At 42.5% G+C, this 23,614-nt stretch overlaps 1 protein-coding gene and 1 long non-coding RNA gene across 6 annotated transcripts in view; both read left to right on the top strand.

Moving 5' to 3' along the window:
* Positions 1 to 23,614, top strand: part of LOC124144876 (protein PALS1-like) — a 129,453-nt gene that overhangs the window by 46,539 nt on the left and 59,300 nt on the right. For 2 of the 4 annotated variants that reach the window (XM_046514488.2, XM_046514497.2), the window contains 2 exons: positions 15,850 to 15,959; positions 22,604 to 22,658. In XM_046514488.2, the coding sequence (XP_046370444.2) occupies positions 15,850 to 15,959; positions 22,604 to 22,658 (165 nt within the window). Of the gene's footprint in view, positions 1 to 15,849; positions 15,960 to 21,944; positions 22,473 to 22,603; positions 22,659 to 22,725; positions 22,872 to 23,614 lie in introns of those variants that run through there. The other 2 variants (XM_046514518.2, XM_046514525.2) reach the window with 2 other exon arrangements.
* On the top strand, positions 18,040 to 18,393 carry LOC125384494. Of its 2 annotated transcripts, none has more exons than XR_007223293.1 (3): positions 18,040 to 18,056; positions 18,246 to 18,312; positions 18,376 to 18,393. It is a non-coding gene; the product is annotated as an uncharacterized LOC125384494 (long non-coding RNA). The 2 variants fall into 2 exon arrangements; XR_007223292.1 differs by lacking the exon at positions 18,376 to 18,393 and adding an exon at positions 18,348 to 18,368.

Here is a 23,614-nt window from a genome sequence, read left to right as displayed (position 1 = left end):
AACAACCTATACTGGTTGTAAGAGGCGACCTCAATAAGGAATCCAGGTTAAATGGGTCCCAAACAACCTATACTGCTTGTAAGAGGCAACCTCCATAAGGAATCCAGGTTAAATGGGTCCCCAACAACCTATACTGGTTGTAAGAGGCAACCTCCATAAGGAATCCAGGTTAAATAGGTCCCCAACAACCTATACTGGTTGTAAGAGGCAACCTCCATAAGGAATCCAGGTTAAATAGGTCCCCAGCAACCTATACTGGTTGTAAGAGGCAACCTCCATAAGGAATCCAGGTTAAATGGGTCCCCAACAACCTATACTGGTTGTAAGAGGTGACCTCCATAAGGAATCCAGGTTAAATAGGTCCCCAACAACCTATACTGGTTGTAAGAGGCAACCTCCATGGGGAATCGAGGTTAAATGGGTCCCCAACAACCTATACTGCTTGTAAGAGGCAACCTCCATAAGGAATCCAGGTTAAATGGGTCCCCAACAACCGATACTGGTTGTAAGAGGCGACCTCCATGGGGAATCCAGGTTAAATAGGTCCCCAGCAACCTATACTGGTTGCAAGAGGCGACCTCCATAAGGAATCCAGGTTAAATAGGTCCCCAGCAACCTATACTGGTTGTAAGAGGCAACCTCCATGGGGAATCCAGGTTAAATAGGTCCCCAACAACCTATACTGGTTGTAAGAGGCGACCTCCATAAGGAATCCAGGTTAAATAGGTCCCAAACAACCTATACTGGTTGTAAGAGGCAACCTCCATGGGGAATCCAGGTTAAATAGGTCCCCAACAACCTATACTGGTTGTAAGAGGCAACCTCCATAAGGAATCCAGGTTAAATAGGTCCCCAGCAACCTATACTGGTTGTAAGAGGCAACCTCCATGGGGAATCCAGGTTAAATAGGTCCCCAACAACCTATACTGGTTGTAAGAGGCGACCTTAATAAGGAATCCAGGTTAAATAGGTCCCAAACAACCTATACTGGTTGTAAGAGGCAACCTCCATGGGGAATCCAGGTTAAATAGGTCCCCAACAACCTATACTGGTTGTAAGAGGCAACCTCCATAAGGAATCCAGGTTAAATAGGTCCCCAGCAACCTATACTGGTTGTAAGAGGCAACCTCCATAAGGAATCCAGGTTAAATAGGTCCCCAACAACCGATACTGGTTGTAAGAGGCGACCTCCATGGGGAATCCAGGTTAAATAGGTCCCCAGCAACCTATACTGGTTGCAAGAGGCGACCTCCATAAGGAATCCAGGTTAAATAGGTCCCCAGCAACCTATACTGGTTGTAAGAGGCAACCTCCATGGGGAATCCAGGTTAAATAGGTCCCCAACAACCTATACTGGTTGTAAGAGGCGACCTCCATAAGGAATCCAGGTTAAATAGGTCCCAAACAACCTATACTGGTTGTAAGAGGCAACCTCCATGGGGAATCCAGGTTAAATAGGTCCCCAACAACCTATACTGGTTGTAAGAGGCAACCTCCATAAGGAATCCAGGTTAAATAGGTCCCCAGCAACCTATACTGGTTGTAAGAGGCAACCTCCATGGGGAATCCAGGTTAAATAGGTCCCCAACAACCTATACTGGTTGTAAGAGGCGACCTTAATAAGGAATCCAGGTTAAATAGGTCCCAAACAACCTATACTGGTTGTAAGAGGCAACCTCCATGGGGAATCCAGGTTAAATAGGTCCCCAACAACCTATACTGGTTGTAAGAGGCAACCTCCATAAGGAATCCAGGTTAAATAGGTCCCCAGCAACCTATACTGGTTGTAAGAGGCAACCTCCATAAGGAATCCAGGTTAAATAGGTCCCAAACAACCTATACTGGTTGTAAGAGGCAACTTCCATAAGGAATCCAGGTTAAATAGGTCCCCAGCAACCTATACTGGGTGTAAGAGGTGACCTCTGTGGGGAATCCAGGTTAAATAGGTCCCAAACAACCTATACTGGTTGTAAGAGGCGACCTCCATAAGGAATCCAGGTTAAATGGGTCCCAAACAACCTATACTGCTTGTAAGAGGCAACCTCCATAAGGAATCCAGGTTAAATGGGTCCCCAACAACCTATACTGGTTGTAAGAGGCAACCTCCATAAGGAATCCAGGTTAAATAGGTCCCCAACAACCTATACTGGTTGTAAGAGGCAACCTCCATAAGGAATCCAGGTTAAATAGGTCCCCAGCAACCTATACTGGTTGTAAGAGGCAACCTCCATAAGGAATCCAGGTTAAATGGGTCCCCAACAACCTATACTGGTTGTAAGAGGTGACCTCCATAAGGAATCCAGGTTAAATAGGTCCCCAACAACCTATACTGGTTGTAAGAGGCAACCTCCATGGGGAATCGAGGTTAAATGGGTCCCCAACAACCTATACTGCTTGTAAGAGGCAACCTCCATAAGGAATCCAGGTTAAATGGGTCCCCAACAACCGATACTGGTTGTAAGAGGCGACCTCCATGGGGAATCCAGGTTAAATGGGTCCTCAACAACCTATACTGGAAGTAAGAGGCGACCTCTGTCGGGAATCCAGGTTTAATAGGTCCTCAACCTATACTGGTTGTAAGAGGCGACCTCCATAAGGAATCCAGGTTAAATAGGTCCCCAACAACCCAAATTGGTTGTAAGAATCAGACTTGATTATTTACAAGCCACTGGAATATTTCTAGAATATTGCTGAGTGCAACATTAAACAACAAACAAACAAATAAAACATATACAGATGCAATGTTTTTACAATGAGAGTAATACCGATACAGTTGTTTATTTGCCTCTTTCAATAAAGGTAGACACTTGTTCACTATCAATTTATGAACTTTGCAAAATGTACGTAATAGCTATTGGCGATTTCATCTGGGGATTATATATTATAGCTGTGAATTACATATATTGTTACATGTAAAGATCGCGGAGTTTACGAAGAACGATAAACTTTGAACATTCAATTGAAAACTTATTATCGGAAGTAGTAACATGCATAACATTTTTTTAATAATGACAACATTGGTGTATAATAATAACTTTATTGATAATTTATAACAATAATGGCTCTAGTCGTGGCAACTTCCAAACTTTCGGGAAGTTGTAATCTATCGGACCGTCATTCAGGCGATGTTTCTGACAGATCACGATCTGAAAAATACTATCATTAAAGCGTATCCCGTGGATAAGCCGACCCCTTTCTACAGAATCTTTTTTCTGGTCCTCAAAATTCGGCTTATACGCGGTCATATATGGTACTTAGAAGAATACATCAATCAACAAGTTGAGATTCCAATTAATTCTTTTCCTTGCATGGATAGGAGGAAAAGAAGATTAGGCTTACTTTGTCAAAATGTCTTTAAGATAGCTCAAATTTGTCTCTAGTTTCTTCAGTTACAATGTTGATTTGACAGATACCCATCGGGATCATGATAAAATGTTTCAAGTTCACCTAAAAGTTATTACGTTTAGGTTTAATTGTGTCATTGATCTGCATTAGATGACATCAGTTCTTTATGCCAGGGAAGCATAGACAAGGCTATTGTAATGAATCACTCCGAGTCGTGGTCAAGTGGCACCTTCCTCCACCCGACTTTGCTGGCGAGTGGCCTGGTATGAAATAGCCAGTATTATTCCACCATCACTTCAGCAAATTTAATCTAGACTGCCTGTAGGATGTTATTTGGTGAATGTGGCCTCTGCCTGCTAGAGGGGAGAGTTGAGTTGGTGGTAAGCTCAGTGAGCGGAAACAGTGATTGATTTCCTTCTCATCAAGATCATAAGTCATATTGGCAACTCGGAGCAACTGTGGGATTGACTTGTGGACTCGGTGTGAGGAAGGCCCAGTTCATCAGCACCACTCCCTCTATGTACTATGTATGCTTTGTGTAATGGGGTTTAGGTTTATTGAAGAGGCAATTAAAGTCCACAGTAGGTATTCTACTCGTGGGGATATGCCTTGTCATATGTAAATGATTGATGCAGATGTTAAGGGAAACAATCGTTGTCTGTGTTTTTGAAAATTAAAATCTTGTCTTGGAATCATTGAAGCAAGGATCCACTTCCATGAAACCATTTTGCTTTGAATGTTTGAAATCTATGAGTAAGACAACAAGTTCAGATCAATGTGTAGATGTTTTAAGGTACATATTGCTTGTGGGAAAGTCAGAGGAAAACATCAATCCTAAAGGTTGAAATAGTATGGCAGAATAATAGATACAATGTTTTAAGTCCATATCTAGACATCACTGCGATATTGCTGGAACATTGCTAAAAGGGAGTAAAACCTCACTCACTAACTCACTCGCCTGCCTGCCCAGCCAATCACCTTAAGGTGCTTGTCTTAACAACCAGCTAATGACTGTCCAGTGCTTATACAGTTCATAATACACAAGCCAGCTTTCTAAAAGTGATCTTTATACAATAATGTCTACTTCTGTATCTCTGACAACCCTCTGGGTTGCCTCATCTCCCTCCATGGTTAGCCCCATGTTCATAATACACAAGCCAGCTTTCTAAAAGTGATCTTTATACAATAATGTCTACTACTGTATCTCTGACAACCCTCTGGGTTGTCTCATCTCCCTCCACGGTTAGCCCCATGTTCATAAAACACAAGCCACTTTTCTAAAAGTGATCTTTATACAATAATGTCTACGATGCTATCCCTGACAACCCTCTGGGTTGCCTCTCACCTCCCTCCACTGTCACGGAGCACACTCACCAGTCAAACTTGTCTTTGCTTTTCTGATAATTAGAAGAAAGTAAGCTTCAGGTTTTATTGACAGATTTTGTCCTTTTGAGTGTCCCACCCGTGTGGGTTAACGCTGCAGAGCAAACAGAAGCCCTAGCCTCTTGTCCCCATCTAATGGGATCTTGTCAAGCTCGACTGGTACACTCCATGTGCTGCTTACACTTACTCCTTGTCTGCCACCGATTTATTGCATTTCTGAGCTCAATAAGGATCTATGTCTCTTCATAACGGGCTTGCTAGGAACGGTTTACGTGTAAGGCTTTCAGATGGTTTCTTATGGGCGAAAAGTGCCCCCTTGCCCTACAAGCTGCCTTCTTACAGCAGATTTCAAAGCTTAATAGTCTCCATCAGGTTCTGAAAGGACAGAGGTATTGTTGGACAAGCGCTTCCTGAGAATCTATAGAAGCATTTTATTGCAAGGCCGGGCTTTAAGCAAGTTTAGACAGCTTATACTTGTGGTGCACACAGACCGAGACTGAGCTCAAGGCAGGGAACAAGGATGTCCCTGTGAACTGTAAATACTTTGTGAAAAAACACAGCATAACTCTCTTACTGGTTTGCGGATATCTCCACTTGCGACTGCTAATTGTCCACTTGCACTTTAATTGGGGGCCTTTTATGTTTCCAGAAAGTGTTTCTCTTTGTCACTACCATTGTGCTTTCTCAGTGGATATGATTCTGTATTGTGAGATGTCTGCAACAAACATGGCCTGAAAGTGGTCTGCTCTGTGATTGGAGACTGGATTTTGTGGTTAGTTATCTTGAAGGACTACAAGTATCATCCTTTGGCAACAACTCAACAAATTTGGACAGCAATGTCCAACTGGAGTTCTTACCCTTTTTTTTCGCGTATGTTAGCTGTTGAATGGCATTGACTGAAGTGTTGAGGCATTATTTTGTAGTGGTGAAAGCAATTTGTTCCATGCCATAATTGATGACAAGAAATGACCTTTGCTGGTGTGTCAGCTATATTGTGGAGGGAACCTCAACAACATGACCTTCTTCATCCCAGACATCCTCAACCTTTCTTGTCTTCATGTGGTCTGGGAATTAGTCTACGATTAGATAAACACTCGACTCGGTCATTCTGACTGCTGAACACCTTGAGAAGATTGGTTAAATATGCATATACATTTTGATATGATCGGATACTTTAGACTAACATATTGTCTATGAAATCGTTTATTACACAATACATTTCTCTCTTTTCCTTTTTTTTTCCTGATGTTGATTTACAGGTAGCTAGACTTTCCGATTTTTGTTGGCTAGATTATTTAAAAAAAATTAAATCCAGATATTCCAGGGGAATGACATTAATTTTATATGTAAGGACTATTCCTTTATGTGTAATATGGTGAGACAATATTATAAGGTAAATATCGACATCTTCTTGAAACCAAAATCTATCAGTTAAGAATTCCAGCGCAAGAATGCAATATACTGGACGCCTTCTGCCATATTGTTAAGGGATGTGCATCAGCTCATTCCAGAGTAACGGTTTTCAGACGCCATTTTTGTCGCCTTATTAAAATAACAGGCTTGCATCCCACTCAACGGCTTGAATTAAATGCTTCCATAAGTAAGTGTAATGTTTCATTACCAAAGTAGATACAAGATACATGATTGCTGAAATGACGGATGTCACTGATGAGGCTGTCGCACACCATTATGGAACTTCTATTTTCAAGTACTTTTTTGATGTTAATGTCAAATGTTTGACGTTTATGCATCGCTTTGATATTCAATTTCAAGGTTTAATCATATGAAACCATACAAACACAAGCAGGGCAGTTTTCTGCTTATTTGGAGCCTCATCGCCCTATGTATCAAATGGTGATGCTGCGGCTTTTTTAGTAGCAGCAAACAAACATGGCGGATGGCTGTCTGGTATAATGCGTGCGTAGTCTAGAAAGCACTTGTTTGATAAAGCTACAAGCGTCTTTACCGAATCATTGCACTGAAAGAAGCTGAACCTCTAAAGTTTCAACTCTGTCTTCCCAGAAAAAAATTGTTTCAAAAATAATAAATTGATGATGTAATAACTTTGAATTTTTAGCACTGCCTGTAGCCATTATTCAGCAACATTGCAACCCTTGATGCCTTGGGGTATTTACCATTTAGGAGATGATCAAAAGATGTGTTTGAGGAAAGATGAACCACTATCAGTGCCTGCGGACATGATTGCTGGTAATTTGGTCCGCTGCCACTGACGTTCATTTGCATCAGTTCAGGCCTAATCCTAAAAAAGGCCTCGTTACTTCATACTTTACAGAGCGAAAGCATTAAGACGTAATCAGCTGTGAATTTTCCAGCTGACTAGTGACAAAACGTTGAATCTATTTACATGATTACCTATCTTCCTGCTCACAGTCTGTAGAGTCGAGATCGGGAAACTATCACTGGGAGAGTATGCAGCATGTTATGAACTGAGCATGTGAGGGGAGTCGTATTTGAAAAAGGTCTATGAAAATTTCAATTTTTTTCAAAGAAGAAAATTTGTTCTTTTATTGAAAATCGAGCATGAAAAGGTGAGGAATGCTGCTGCTAAAGTAAGAAGATTTAGTCGAGCTTCATTTGAATGCTTGTGTTGAAGCATCATCACCAGTTATTCTCAAGCTCTTTGTAAACATTAGCGCTCTGTAATCCCCAGCATTTAGCCTTGAGACTACTGTTTTATGTTATTCAAATTGCCCATGTTAATGAGTATTTGGAGATTTTTACTGAAGCAAGCTCTGTGTGTGCTGCGGAATGTTTTTTGCTAAGACCGAGAGAAATGTCTTTCATGAGAAGATGTTTCAAAACTGGACATAAAATATTAAGATATAAATAATAGAAGGCATTTTTTGCCAAAAGACACATGCGTGTCTTTTATGCTATATGAGGTGAAAATCGGCATGTTACGTAAATTAAACTAAATGTGTCAGCTCCTCAAGAAGGATTGTTCATCCTTCAGCTAAATCAAACTGACGCGAACAAAACAAAACGTTTCATTTTAATTAATTACATGAAATGTGAGATTAATGTCATGTCAATATAAGAGCGAAAGCCCTTCTTCATTGCCTAGCCTCAGCTTTGATGATGAATGTTTAAAGTAGACATCGGCGAAAAAAAGAAAGAAAGACCTTCCGTCCTCTCCTTTACCCCTGACAAATCAACATCGCCTACTCTTAATTGGCTCCCATGATGCACGTGGTGGCGAATGGTAACTGTAGACAGTTGGCAGAAAAACTTACACTTCAACAACGTTGTTTTACCTTGTTGGTTTTTGGCAATGGATCTGAAGACCGCCATGTTGATACTAACGAGATCTGTGTAAATTCCCGGTGAACAGGCAGTAATTGACTTCTCCAGCAGGAGATACAGCCACTCTCATATAACACAGGATATTTACCTGAATTGTGTTTATATACCACCACCTGGTTGCAATCAGTGGGCAGTTTTCTACTGTTGATGTATGAATGTGAGCTGTGATTGGTTGACATAAGTCCACAACCACGGTGTGTAGTTTGCCATTGGTTCATTTCATTTGGAGTTAACTGCAATACTGACCAGTGTGGTATAACCACTTTTCTGGAATATAACTGCAATACTGACCTGTGGTATAACCATGTTGCTGCAATAGTGACCACTGGTATAACCATCTCGCTACAATACTGACCACTGTGGTGTAACTATTTCCCATGGATATATCTGCAATACTGACCACTGTGGTGTAACTATTAGCCTTGGATATATCTGCAATACTGACAATGTGTTGTAACTATTAGCCTTGGATATATCTGCAATACTGACCACTGTGGTGTAACTATTTCCCTTGGATATATCTGCAATACTGACCACTGTGTTGTAACTATTAGCCTTGGATGCATCTGCAATACTGACCACTGTGGTGTAACTATTTCCCTTGGATATATCTGCAATACTGACCACTGTGTTGTAACTATTTCCCTTGGATATATCTGCAATACTGACCACTGTGGTGTAACTATTAGCCTTGGATATATCTGCAATACTGACCACTGTGTTGTAACTATTTCCCTTGGATATGTCTGTAATACTGACCACTGTGGTGTAACTATTTCCTTTGGATATAACTGCAATACTGACCACTGTGGTGTAACTATTTCCCTTGGATATATCTGTAATACTGACCACTGTGGTGTAACTATTTCCCCTGGATGTATCTGCAATACTGACCACTGTGGTGTAACTATTTCCTTTGGATATATCTGCAATACTGACCACTGTGGTGTAACTATTAACCTTGGATATATCTGCAATACTGACCACTGTGGTGTAACTATTAACCTTGGATATATCTGTAATACTGACCACTGTGGTGTAACTATTTCCCCTGGATGTATCTGCAATACTGACCACTGTGGTGTAACTATTTCCTTTGGATATATCTGCAATACTGACCACTGTGGTGTAACTATTAGCCTTGGATATATCTGCAATACTGACCACTGTGGTGTAACTATTTCCCTTGGATATATCTGTAATACTGACCACTGTGGTGTAACTATTTCCCCTGGATGTATCTGCAATACTGACCACTGTGGTGTAACTATTTCCTTTGGATATATCTGCAATACTGACCACTGTGGTGTAACTATTAGCCTTGGATATATCTGCAATACTGACCACTGTGGTGTAACTATTAGCCTTGGATATATCTGCAATACTGACCACTGTGGTGTAACTATTAGCCTTGGATATATCTACAATACAGACCACTGTGGTGTAACTATTAGCCTTGGATATATCTGTAATACTGACCTCTGTGGTGTAACTATTAGCCTTGGATATATCTGCAATACTGGCCACTGTGTTGTAACTATTTTCCTTGGATATATCTGCAATACTGACCACTGTGTTGTAACTATTTTCCTTGGATATATCTGCAATACAGACCACTGTGGTGTAACTATTTTCCTTGGATATATCTGCAATACTGATCAATGTGGTGTAACTATTAGCCTTGGATATATCTGAAATACTGACCTCTGTGGTGTAACTATTTTCCTTGGATATATCTGCAATACTGACCTCTCTGGTCTAACCATTCCCACTCTGTTATAACCATTTCCTGCGGATATAACTACAGTACTGACCACTATAGTGGGACTGCAAAGCTGAAAAGATTTTCTGATTAGAAGTAACTGATCCAAAATTTGTGACATCACTGCATATGATGTTTGGATGAATGATAGTTGCCAGTTCAAAGGGGACAACCATCTAACACACTCGCATGCCCGCCGTCACTGTTGAATATGCTGCTCATGTTCCCTCAGGAAATAACTTTTCATCCCAAGGAAGACCATCTGATTGTTTAGTTTTGAAGTTCAGTTTCTTTGACAAGAAACAAAAATAATAATTTATAACTTTGAAATATCTGGCAAAGACTGGTAAACCATTATTTCCTGTCAGTCCTTTTGGTTTAAATTAGCCGATATGATTTTCTTCTGTAGTTTTTATTTTGAGCTGTGAAGAAACCATAAGATGAGGCACATCAATGGATGGATCTCCATGCCACTGAGACGTTACACAAGCCCATGCATAGGAATTATTTCCTGCGAGTGTCAGCACAGAGATTGCAGGATCCGTAATTCACCTGATACCGCAGCCCGACCCTGTGCTCACACTCATCTGGACTGCCCATGTGCACTTGATTGTCTAACTATGATGTAATCAAACATTGACACAGCCACGGGATAACATTGAATAATCTTGAGCTCCGGCACGAGCCCATCAGCTGTTTGCTTGTAAGTAAAAGTGAGTTTTATTGACAGTTTCCGTGAACTTTATCGAGTCTTGTGGAATTACCAGACACTGATGAAAATCCACCTGAGGATAGCTGTAAACGCCCCAGAGGGCTCGTGACTGCCCATTTAGTCGGTGGATTGATAGATTTTTGATTTGTGGAAATATAAAGATATTAGTGTTGACACATCGATGTTGGAGTGGGACCTCTGGACGTTCATTCACAGGAACAAGGACCAGTGGTGGAGGGAAGGCTGATTGCACCATTCGGCGGCAATGTGCGAGGTTCTCCTGTATTCCAGTAATGGATCCTAATTCTAATTAAACTTCGGTATGGGTAATTGATGAGCTGGTGCTTCTGCGGACTCGTGATTGATGTGGTTGTACACAACTGTGGTATCTCACGGGGTAACAAGCAGTCCCCACTCTCGTCACAAGGGTTCCTGTGACTGTCGCGGGTGATACTGGGAACACCATGGATCTCAAAGGCTATGTTATACTGTTGGTTGAGACCAAAGAGAACAAAATCAAATTGTTTGGTAAGTATTGTATATTTTATATTCAGTCATTCATTAATTTGTGTATGGAAACATCATGGCTTCAGTTCGATCATTTTTGAAGTACTTCGAAAAAGGAAATACATATGAACATATATGAAATAGTCTGATTTTGTGTGGCCCAACACATTCAATTGGCTGCTTCTCGATTTATGAGGAGGGCAGAAGTGGCCTTGTGTTCTAAGAGTCGCTTCCCTTGGTTATTCCAGGATCTGATGGTCATGGGTAGAAATTCCAGTTTTCCTTAATTATGATCCTTGGTCAGTCATGTTTTTTTGTATATAAAAATATATGACTTGAACATTTAGATCTGCCATGCTGGAATATAACTCCTCCTCAAAGTGGCTGTAAACCCAACTCACTCGCCCACTGGCTCTATTTATAAGAACCTAGACATGATTTGCCACGAATGCTGTTCACAATTATTAAAGTTTCACAAGAAACAAGATTAGACTGTTTGATCGTGAGACTAGCTGACACTCAAGGAAACTACTTGATTAGAGGACATCAAGTTGGTATTAATAATTCAAATCAGAGTACTCTTCAGTGAGTTCTACAGAGGCTAGGGTGATGTAGGTATTATCTGTATGTTTGCACACAAGGGTGTGGAGACAAAGTATCAGACCCATGAAGATGAAGGGTAGAAGAGGCCTTCAGCAACCCTTGCTTGTCGAAAAAGACAAAGAAGAAAATTTATTGTACATAAACACCCACAGGGGGCAGAGTACAAAACATGAACATGACTAGTTATTAGGGCTGGGACGGGTAAATCAGGTACTCGGGTCGGGTGGGTACTGAGTAGGACCCGGGTACCCACAGCACTACCTGGACCTGTGGTTAGTCACGTGATTATATTGTTTAATGGCAAAAATTATCTAGAACTCTATGGTTACACTATAAGTGACAAATGATCACATTTCTTTCCGACTATGCACACATTCCTTCTGACTTTCTATGTTTGCATAAAGATAAAACTTCAGTCAACTTCAGTGTATGCATGACCAGACCATTTATACCTGTATCTAAATACATTTTGACAGGGTTATGGTCAAACGTTTCCCAATCGGACATTTTGTACCCATCTCTTGAGACCTACAACGGGTACCCGGGTGGGGTCGGGTAATAGGGGGATGGGTACCTGGGAAGTAAATTTGGACTCGTCCCAGCCCTACTAGTTATAATAAAAGGTTATAAACACAGTGGAATACAAGTATTGATTATGGCCCAGAGAGGAGATGCAGATTTTCTTTGCATGAACATTTTGTAAATGAAATAGGAGATGATTTTTGCAAAAGGCTCTGGTGGATTTAGTAGTATTTACAGTGATAATGGGTGCATAGCTCAGGCGCATGATGAATTTAGTTCCAGTCTCAGATCTTTGTTGAGAGGGCATTGCAACAGGAAGTGTTCCTCATCTTCTATTGCATTAATATTACAGAGGGTACATATTCTTTCTTCTGTTGGAGTGTTAAAGTATCTTCCTCTCTCAATTTGAAGGTTGTGAGCACTGAGTCTTAGCCTTGTAACTGCTTTGCGTAATATGCAACTAACGGGATAGGGTGGTCAGGCTTGCTGACTTGGTTGATGCCTGTCATCGTATCCCATTTGCGTGATTCCTTGCTTTTGTCAGATTAATTGCTGCAAAGAGCTAGTGTTATATTGTTTCCTGTAATGACTGACATTGTATAAAAAGTCTAGTTGACTGGTTTGCTGAGTGGTGTGAATGTTGCAGTATGTCGTAAAATCATACTCATTCCCTCACTCATAATATTGTATGTTCAGTGTTACTGAATCTTGTGTGCACTGAATACTCTGAGGTGCCTCGTTTCTCTAGAAAGGCGACTGTGCTTGTCATAGGAGGGGACTAACAGAATCGGGTGGTCAGGCTGGCTGACTTGGTTGATGCATGTCATCGTATCCCAATTGCGTGAATCGATGCTCATGATGTCAATCACTGGCTTGTCTGGTCCAGACTCGATTATTTACAGACTGCCGTCATATAGCTGGAATATTGCTGAGTGTGGCATTACAGCCATTGTATATTGCACAAAGTCTCAATATAACTTGACCTGCAATCTATGCTTGTTGTATAAGGCAACTTTTTTTTATCGAGGGTTCAGGCTCTGTGTTTCATCGTAACCCTGACAGCGTAGATCATTGCTCATTATGTCAATCACTGGATTGTTTGGTCCACTCGATTCTGTACAGGCCACTAAAAAGACAAACGAATAAACATACTAAGATACCTACATTATGGAAACCCAAATTTAGCCTCACAGTTGGTTTGCCATGTGTTTACCGTATCAGAACTAGGACCATTTGCTGTCAACACTTAGAGAACAGTCAACGAGATAAGAGTAATTACGAATGATCTGTCCAGAGATTGTTAGACATGAATTGACCCTGATTTGATTTAGATTTCTTCCTCTTCCTAATGGAATACCAATGTTAATATATCGATCTTTGGAGTTAAACGTTTGAATTTGTCCAAATTGTTTTTGGGGTCTTATTCCAAAATCATTACCAGCATTTGAGCAAACATCAGTGATAACAACAGACACAAATGAAACAAAAAAATAAAAAAATATTCATCGATTAATAATACTGAATTGAGTTAAGAGTTTAAGCGTTAAGTATATAGTTCACTCTTTCTTTGCTGATTTTGCAGGAATGCATGTAAGATGAGGTTTAGGTGATATTGTGAAAGACTGCATCATATGATTGTCCCAATGAAGGAGGGTGGATGAGCACTGTCTCATACAGCAATACACTATACCATGTGGTGACAGTATATACAATGTATGAACTTTTCTACAGTGTCGTATCAAGTTGCTTTCATGGAAATGAAATAGTATTGGCTATAGGAATTTATACCCTGGTTTGTATCATAGCAACAACTATACAGCAACAACTATACTGCTATGTAACAGACTCCAAATTGTCAGGAAAATTCATGAAGTCAACACCAGAGAATAATCCGTTTCAATTATCTGCCGAAGCAGACTTTATTGGGCATCAAAGGCAAATTTGTTTGGAAATTTTGTGAATGGATGACGGAAAATCAGCGTAGACACCAGGTGTTCCTGTTTCCGTTCTTGTAAGCATTTTCATTTCACATCAGCAGAGTTCATTATTCAGTGATTTATCATGACAGCACCTTTAATCTGTATTTTCTCTGGTGTATGCATACACAATGTTGTGAAATGCCCCTACTGGGAAAATAAACATTATATGACTTTTGCCGCTGCCTCAAATCATTAAGACAAGATATTGCATTTTGTTGACTTGTTAGAATTTCATCTCATGTGTTTCCTCATGGTGAGTGTCGATGTCTGATCTTGATTGGTGTAATCTTTGAAAGAAATTAACTCTGTCTCCGGTTACATAGAGGATTGGCTGAGATCAATAAACCCAAGCTTCCCACTTACCCAGGGAGGAGGGAGAGATTTTAAGGGTGCTTTGGAAAGGTCTCTCACATCAGTTCTTTCAATGGGTAGACTGCCTTTGTGGTCTAGTGGATAGAGTGTCTGTTCAGAGAGCAGAATGTAGGGATTCGATCCCCAGCCATGTCATGTTATAAGATGGTACTTTTTGTTTCACTGCCTGTCGCTCAGCATTAGGGATATGAAACAAGGACTGGTCGGCACAGAGTCAGTATACTGTGAGTGAAGAATCCATGTAAAACTGGCATTAATCCGGACTAGTACAAGGAGCACACACACACACACACACACACTCACACTCACACTCACACTCACACTCACACTCACATTCACACACATAGATTGTAATAAAGGCTTGCCTTAAATACTTCTCTCGTGTTTCTTTGTATAGATTCTAATACAGGATAGCTCTTGATACCTTGGGCTTGTTTCTTTGTATAGATTCTACTATAGACTGGCTCTCAATTTATCGTACTTCTCCCATTGTATAGATTCAAAGACAGGCTTGCTCTGAGGGGGGTTAAGTTTGGTATTTCCCAGATATTCTCACAACTTTTATGTTGATTACTTTTTCTCCCAATACCTCCTGTCACACCTCTCCCTCTTTAGGATGCGATCGTTCTGCCATTGCGCTTATCTACGCTGCCCAGCTATGTCTATGGGGACTAGACACTTCCCTCTACGAAAACGTCCAATTTACGACATCATCAAGCTGAGAGTGCTTGTCTCAAATCTCCAGAAATTAAGTAATGATAGAACAATATTCTATCGTGAAATAAATCACTCTTCATTCTTCATTGTTCTTTGCGATTTATCGCGTAGCTATCTTGTATATTTTAATACAGGCTAGCTGGATACTACATTGCCTAGTGGTTAAGGTGACATATGAAAAGCCCAGGCCAGCTCATAAGTTGATAGGGGCGGTCGGGTAGCCTAGTGGTTAAAGCATTCGCTCGTCACGCCGAAGACCCGGGTTCAATTCCCGACATGGGTACAATGTGTGAAGCCCATTTCTGGTGTCCCCCGCCGGGATATTGCTGGAATATTGCTAAAAGCGGCGTAAAACCGTACTCACTCACTCACTCATAAGTTCATAGAAAAGATGGTAGTCAAGGGAAGTAACTCCTCTGACCCTGCCGACACAAGTGTTTATTTGAGTTCTAATGTGTCTGCTACTATGTTACACATGTTTAGCTTAATGAACACTTTCGCAGAGGTTAATTTTGTGTGAGACAGAGCTCGATGAATCTAAGCTAGTTGTGTTCACTCTCCTGTAGGATTTCATGTGTGATAATCTAACATTCTGTTTAAGTTTGACAGTGTCCATGTTGCAGGTTCCCCAGCAGACCGAGCAGAGCTGGAGGTTGGGGATGAGATCATCGAGGTCAACAGCAAGAATGTGGAGAACTGTAGCCACACGGAGGTCATCGCATTCATCCACCAGGTGGGTCGGGGAGTTCGGATGGTAGCTGGGGTAGATCTGTGCGGTAGGTGGGTGGATAGATTGTTGAGGTCAACAGCAAGAATGTGGAGAACTGTTGCCCCATGGAGATCATTACATTCATCCACCAGTTGGGTCGGGCAGATCGGATGGTAGGTTGGGTAGATATGTGGGGGAGGTGGGTGGATAGATTGTTGAGGTCAACAGCAAGACTGGTAAACTGTTGCCACACGGAGATCATCGCATTCATCCACCAGGTGGGTCGGGGAGATCGGATGGTAGGTGGGGTAGATATGTGCTGTAGGTGGGTGGATAGATTGTTGAGGTCAACAGCAAGAATGTGGAGAACTGTTGCCCCATGGAGATCACTACATTCATCCACCAGTTGGGTCGGGCAGATCGGATGGTAGGTTGGGTAGATATGTGCTGTAGGTGGGTGGATAGATTGTTGAGGTCAGCAGCAAGACTGGTAAACTGTAGCCACATGAAGATCATCGCATTCATCCAACAGGTGGGTCGGGGGATGCGTGGAAGGGAGGTGATGAGGTGGGTGGATGAATGGGTAGGTAGGGAGATTGTAGGTGTGTGGATATTTGGGAGGTGGGGGGTAGGTGGCATGTGGGGTAAATAGCAAGTTGTGGGTAGGTGGAGTAGGTGACAGGTGTTTGGACGGGTGGATTGGTAGTTGGGGTAGATGGAAGATGGGTTTTGTAGGTGGGTAGATAGATGAGAGAGGTTTGTGGTCATCAATGGATTTGTGGCAGGGGGGAAATAGGCGGGTGTGTAGATCAGGTAGATGGTAGGTGGGGAACAGGTTTTTCAGATAGACAGGTAGGTGGGTCAGATAGACAGGTAGGTGGGACAAATAGACTGGTATATGGTAGGTGGGTGAAATTGACAGGAAGATGGTTGGACAGGGGGTGGGGGGCAGAAGGACAGGCAGATGGTAAGTGGGTGAACAGCCGGATCAGATAGACAGGTAGGTGGTAAGTGGATCAGATGGACAGGTAAGTGGTAGGTGGATCAGATGGACAGGTAGGTGGTAGGTGGATCAGATAGACAGGTAGGTGGATCAGATGGACAGGTAGGTGGATCAGATGGACAGGTAGGTGGATCAGATGGACAGGTAGGTGGATCAGATGGACAGGTAGGTGGTAGGTGGGTCAGATGGACAGGTAGGTGGATCAGATGGACAGGTAGGTGGATCAGATGGACAGGTAGGTGGATCAGATGGACAGGTAGGTGGGTCAGATGGACAGGTAGGTGGTAGGTGGGTCAGATGGACAGGTAGGTGGATCAGATGGACAGGTAGGTGGTAGGTGGATCAGATAGACAGGTAGGTGGATCAGATAGACAGGTAGGTGGTAGGTGGATCAGATAAACAGGTAGATGGTAGGTGGATCAGATAGACAGGTAGGTGGATCAGATAGACAGGTAGGTGGTAGGTGGGTCAGATAGACAGGAAGGTGGTAGGTGGATCAGATGGACAGGTAGGTGGTAGGTGGATCAGATGGACAGGTATGTGGTAAGTTGATCAGATGGACAGGTAGGTGGATCAGATAGACAGGTAGGTGGTAGGTGGATCAGATAGACAGGTAGGTGGTAGGTGGATCAGATGGACAGGTAGGTGGATCAGATAGACAGGTAGGTGGATCAGATGGACAGGTATGTGGATCAGATGGACAGGTAGGTGGATCAGATAGACAGGTAGGTGGATCAGATAGACAGGTAGGTGGTAGGTGGGTCAGATAGACAGGAAGGTGGTAGGTGGATCAGATGGACAGGTAGGTGGTAGGTGGATCAGATAGACAGGTAGGTGGTAAGTGGATCAGATGGACAGGTAGGTGGATCAGATAGACAGGTAGGTGGTAGGTGGATCAGATAGACAGGTAGGTGGTAGGTGGATCAGATAGACTGGTAGGTGGTAGGTGGATCAGATGGACAGGTAGGTGGATCAGATGGACAGGTAGGTGGGACAAATAGACTGGTATATGGTAGGTGGGTGAAATTGACAGGTAGATGGTTGGACAGGGGGTGGGGGGCAGAAGGACAGGCAGATGGTAAGTGGGTGAACAGCCGGATCAGATAGACAGGTAGGTGGTAAGTGGATCAGATGGACAGGTAAGTGGTAGGTGGATCAGATGGACAGGTAGGTGGTAGGTGGATCAGATAGACAGGTAGGTGGATCAGATGGACAGGTAGGTGGATCAGATGGACAGGTAGGTGGATCAGATGGACAGGTAGGTGGATCAGATGGACAGGTAGGTGGTAGGTGGGTCAGATGGACAGGTAGGTGGATCAGATGGACAGGTAGGTGGATCAGATGGACAGGTAGGTGGGTCAGATGGACAGGTAGGTGGTAGGTGGGTCAGATGGACAGGTAGGTGGTAGGTGGGTCAGATGGACAGGTAGGTGGTAGGTGGATCAGATGGACAGGTAGGTGGTAGGTGGGTCAGATGGACAGGTAGGTGGAAGGTGGGTCAGATGGACAGGTAGGTGGTAGGTGGGTCAGATGGACAGGTAGGTGGTAGGTGGGTCAGATGGACAGGTAGGTGGAAGGTGGGTCAGATGGACAGGTAGGTGGTAGGTGGATCAGATGGACAGGTAGGTGGTAGGTGGATCAGATAGACAGGTAGGTGGATCAGATAGACAGGTAGGTGGTAGGTGGATCAGATAAACAGGTAGATGGTAGGTGGATCAGATAGACAGGTAGGTGGATCAGATAGACAGGTAGGTGGTAGGTGGGTCAGATAGACAGGAAGGTGGTAGGTGGATCAGATGGACAGGTAGGTGGTAGGTGGATCAGATGGACAGGTATGTGGTAAGTTGATCAGATGGACAGGTAGGTGGATCAGATAGACAGGTAGGTGGTAGGTGGATCAGATAGACAGGTAGGTGGTAGGTGGATCAGATGGACAGGTAGGTGGATCAGATGGACAGGTATGTGGATCAGATGGACAGGTAGGTGGATCAGATAGACAGGTAGGTGGATCAGATAGACAGGTAGGTGGTAGGTGGGTCAGATAGACAGGAAGGTGGTAGGTGGATCAGATGGACAGGTAGGTGGTAGGTGGATCAGATAGACAGGTAGGTGGTAAGTGGATCAGATGGACAGGTAGGTGGATCAGATAGACAGGTAGGTGGTAGGTGGATCAGATAGACAGGTAGGTGGTAGGTGGATCAGATAGACTGGTAGGTGGTAGGTGGATCAGATGGACAGGTAGGTGGATCAGATGGACAGGTATGTGGATCAGATGGACAGGTAGGTGGATCAGATAGACAGGTAGGTGGTAGGTGGGTCAGATGGACAGGTAGGTGGATCAGATGGACAGGTAGGTGGGTCAGATGGACAGGTAGGTGGTAGGTGGGTCAGATAGACAGGTAGGTGGATCAGATGGACAGGTAGGTGGGTCAGATGGACAGGTAGGTGGGTCAGATGGACAGGTAGGTGGTAGGTGGGTCAGATGGACAGGTAGGTGGATCAGATGGACAGGTAGGTGGTAGGTGGATCAGATAGACAGGTAGGTGGTAGGTGGATCAGATAAACAGGTAGATGGTAGGTGGATCAGATAGACAGGTAGGTGGTAGGTGGGTCAGATAGACAGGAAGGTGGTAGGTGGATCAGATGGACAGGTAGGTGGTAGGTGGATCAGATGGACAGGTAGGTGGTAAGTTGATCAGATGGACAGGTAGGTGGATCAGATAGACAGGTAGGTGGATCAGATAGACAGGTAGGTGGTAGGTGGATCAGATAGACAGGTAGGTGGTAGGTGGATCAGATAGACTGGTAGGTGGATCAGATAGACAGGTAGGTGGATCAGATAGACAGGTAGGTGGATCAGATAGACAGGTAGGTGGTAGGTGGATCAGATAGACAGGTAGGTGGATCAGATGGACAGGTAGGTGGATCAGATGGACAGGTAGGTGGTAGGTGGATCAGATGGACAGGTAGGTGGTAGGTGGATCAGATAGACTGGTAGGTGGATCAGATAGACTGGTAGGTGGTAGGTGGATCAGATGGACAGGTAGGTGGATCAGATGGACAGGTAGGTGGATCAGATGGACAGGTAGGTGGATCAGATAGACAGGTAGGTGGTAGGTGGATCAGATAAACAGGTAGATGGTAGGTGGATCAGATAGACAGGTAGGTGGTAGGTGGGTCAGATAGACAGGTAGGTGGATCAGATGGACAGTTAGGTAGGAGGATCAGATAGACTGGTAGGTGGGTCAGATAGACAGGTAGGTGGTAGGTGGATCAGATAGACTGGTAGGTGGTAGGATCAGATAGACAGGTAGGTGGATCAGATAGACAGGTAGATGGTAGGATCAGATAGACAGGTAGGTGGGTCAGATACACAGGTAGGTGGTAGGATCAGATAGACAGGTAGGTGGATCAGATAGACAGGTAGGTGGTAGGATCAGATAGACAGGTAGGTGGATCAGATAGACAGGTAGGTGGTAGGATCAGATAGACAGGTAGGTTGTAGGTGGATCAGATAGACTGGTAGGTGGTAGGATCAGATAGACAGGTAGGTAGTAGGATCAGATAGACAGGTAGGTGGATCAGATAGACAGGTAGGTGGTAGGATCAGATAGACAGGTAGGTGGATCAGATAGACAGGAAGGTAGTAGGATCAGATAGACAGGTAGGTGGTAGGTGGATCAGATAGACTGGTAGGTGGTAGGATCAGATAGACAGGTAGGTGGTAGGATCAGATAGACAGGTAGGTGGATCAGATAGACAGGTAGGTAGTAGGATCAGATAGACAGGTAGGTGGTAGGATCAGATAGACTGGTAGGTGGTAGTTTGGTCAGATAGACAGGTAGAACATAGGGAGGGGGATTGACAGGTAGTGGTAGGTGGGTCAGATAGGTAGAAGTTAGATGGGTGAACAGCTACGTCAGATGGACAGGTAGATGGTAGGTGGGTCAGATAGACAGGTAGATGGTAAAACAATCAATTAATAACTTTCTTTAAGGTGCAATATTTTATATCTCAAATGTTTCTTCACAAAAACAAATAAATTAGGTCATTTTTAAGAAGACATAAGTTATTGGTTTGTTAGTATTTTCATCAACATTTCATACTTAATAAAGACAAAATATATGAAAATATAAAAATATATCTTGAAATCAATATCTATAGACTTAAGTCATTGAAAGGCATTTAGAAGTGATACACATAAGGAAGAGCATTTGTATGGATGTCAACTTCTTTATTATGAGGAACACAACGTTTCGGAGAATATAATAATGCTTACTCCTCCATCAGGTAAATAAATATCTATAGACTTGTTGTGTGCAGTCTTTATACACAAGTTATTACAGGTACAATACTTTTTTCCAAAGAGGTTAATTGACTAGAACAGGTGTGGTCATGTTGCTGAAGATGCTGAGAGTTAAGCTGCTCAGAAAGGGTTAAGTTAATTACCCTGCTTCATCCAGCAAGGCATGTCAGCTCACAGAGAGTGTAGCTTTGTGATTCACTAGAGGAATGTGTTAATGCTGGCACTATGAATCAAGTATTTACAGGGTGCTATTTCCCTCATCGGGCCTGAACCATTTCTCAGGGTTCTTAACATAATATTTGGTATATCATATAACCGTTTATGAAGCAATCACAGAAATAACACCTGTTAATGAATATATTTAAGCTGTTATTATTTTGTGATGATAACAGATTGAAAATAATCTTTGTGAAATATTTGATTTTTAGAATTTTTTAAGTAAACATTATAGAATAAATTGACAAATGTTATGGATTATTTTATTTTGATTGTGTGGTCAGGAGTTGCACAACACCAGATTTTTATTTGTTAAATATATTGACTCAGAGAATATATTACAATGCAACATCTGCTACAAGTCAATATGTTATCCTACAGTGTATATCGTCAATAGACACCGGAACTGCAAAGCTTGCCTAGCACTGTGACAGGCTTACTCACATTTCACTATGCAAGCTGGAATTTCTCTTTAACTTAAATTTTTTAACAATTTAAAGAGTTACATGCTTCAAAGGTCGGTCCATAGACTTAACCAGAAAAGTGAGTGACTTTTAGCCCATTCTAAAGATCAAAAGATTTTATGACCTTAGGCAGAGGCTTAGATTTAGAACAGGCAAGTAAATATTTACAGTGTTTCCATTGGCTGATGGTAATTTTCTCTTTGGTGATAATGTCAGCTACCTCCCTCTCCCCCACCCCCACTACCTGTCCCAAACAAGAGAGTGGGAGCCGTGGCAGCATTGCTTGACCCACCCCCTCCCTGTTTACCTTTGTGCATGCTGGAAGGGGCACTCTGGTTGACCTACTTTGTGCGTCCGCCATGTTGAATTACTGGCATAGCTGAATGGTGATTACAGAGAGCAAAGGAGGAGAGGGTTGACAGAAACATGGACTTGATAGTAGCCTATTACCACTAGGTCTCTCTCAGGATACTAAATGGACACCATAGGACACTTTTAAAGGAGTTGGGATACTTTGTTTGTGTGTTTGGACTTCCACTTTTATCCAGGTGAGTCTCCATGACATGACTGTGAGAGCACCCAGGTGAGAAAGTTTGGTAATGGCCTGCCTGTCTCATGTCCCCCTGTCGGTGTTCAACCCAGCCGGGATGCTCTCTCACTCTCTCATTTCTCTCCACAGTGCATCCGATCAAAGTCCATCTGTCTGAGAGTGAAACGACCCAAGAACCAGCAAAGTGAGTTGCATCTTGAGTTTCTCAATTGTTTGTTTTGGTTGTGTCCGGTCAGGTTGGGTTGTGAAATGACTGTTCCACACCCTGTGGAGGTATTGTTGCCGACATGTATATGTCATGGTCTGTCTGACTCACCGGACAGCTCGGTGCTCGGCCTGGGATACACAACAGTGGCAGACAGGTGCTAATTGCAAATTGAAGACAGGTGGTAACGAGGTTAGTTGTTTTGGGGAGATTACAGGTGAATACAGGTATTGTTTTGGAATGCAATATTTTTCTTGTGGCAGTTGTGTCATACTCTTGGAGCCTTCCTCAATACCTAATTCAACTCACCTGACACTCCATGTTTTTTAAAATATTATACCTGGATGTGAAAACAGTCTAAGGCACCAGGTATATTTTATGTTTGAGAAATCTTGTTCATACCATGACTGTCATCTGTTGTGCACATACCTAAGCTTATCTTCAAGTTTGATATATACTCAAATGTTAAATATCCTATAGTTTAAGTGCCATTTATTGTGCTATTCAGATCTTCTTAATTTATAAGTTTTTATTTTGACTCAAGGCTAAAACAAATAATATGATTTTGACTGTATGGATTTAGAATTTAGGGTTGTCTTGTGTATGTCAGAAAAGTCATCAAGAAAATAGTTGAAATACAGGGTAATAGTAAGATCTGTCATTTATTAAACAAAAGTAATCGGATCAATTGGATCATTTATTTGTATGTTGGATGAGAATGATGAGTTACATACATGTGGTATAATAAATTGAATTATGTCATACCATGTCTTTTATATATATATATTGATATAGATATCTCAACTTTACTTAATCCAGTAGCTGTTGGCAATCATTATTCAAAGGGGCGGTTGGGTAGCCTAGTGGTTAAAGCGTTCGCTCGTCACGCCGAAGATCCAGGTTCGATTCCCGACATGGCTACAATGTGTGAAGCC

This window comes from Haliotis rufescens, unplaced genomic scaffold, assembly GCF_023055435.1.
Source record: "Haliotis rufescens isolate VD_foot unplaced genomic scaffold, xgHalRufe1.0.p SCAF_3, whole genome shotgun sequence".
NCBI classification, from domain to species: Eukaryota; Metazoa; Mollusca; class Gastropoda; order Lepetellida; family Haliotidae; genus Haliotis; species Haliotis rufescens.
This window is presented reverse-complemented; position numbering and strand designations above follow the sequence as displayed.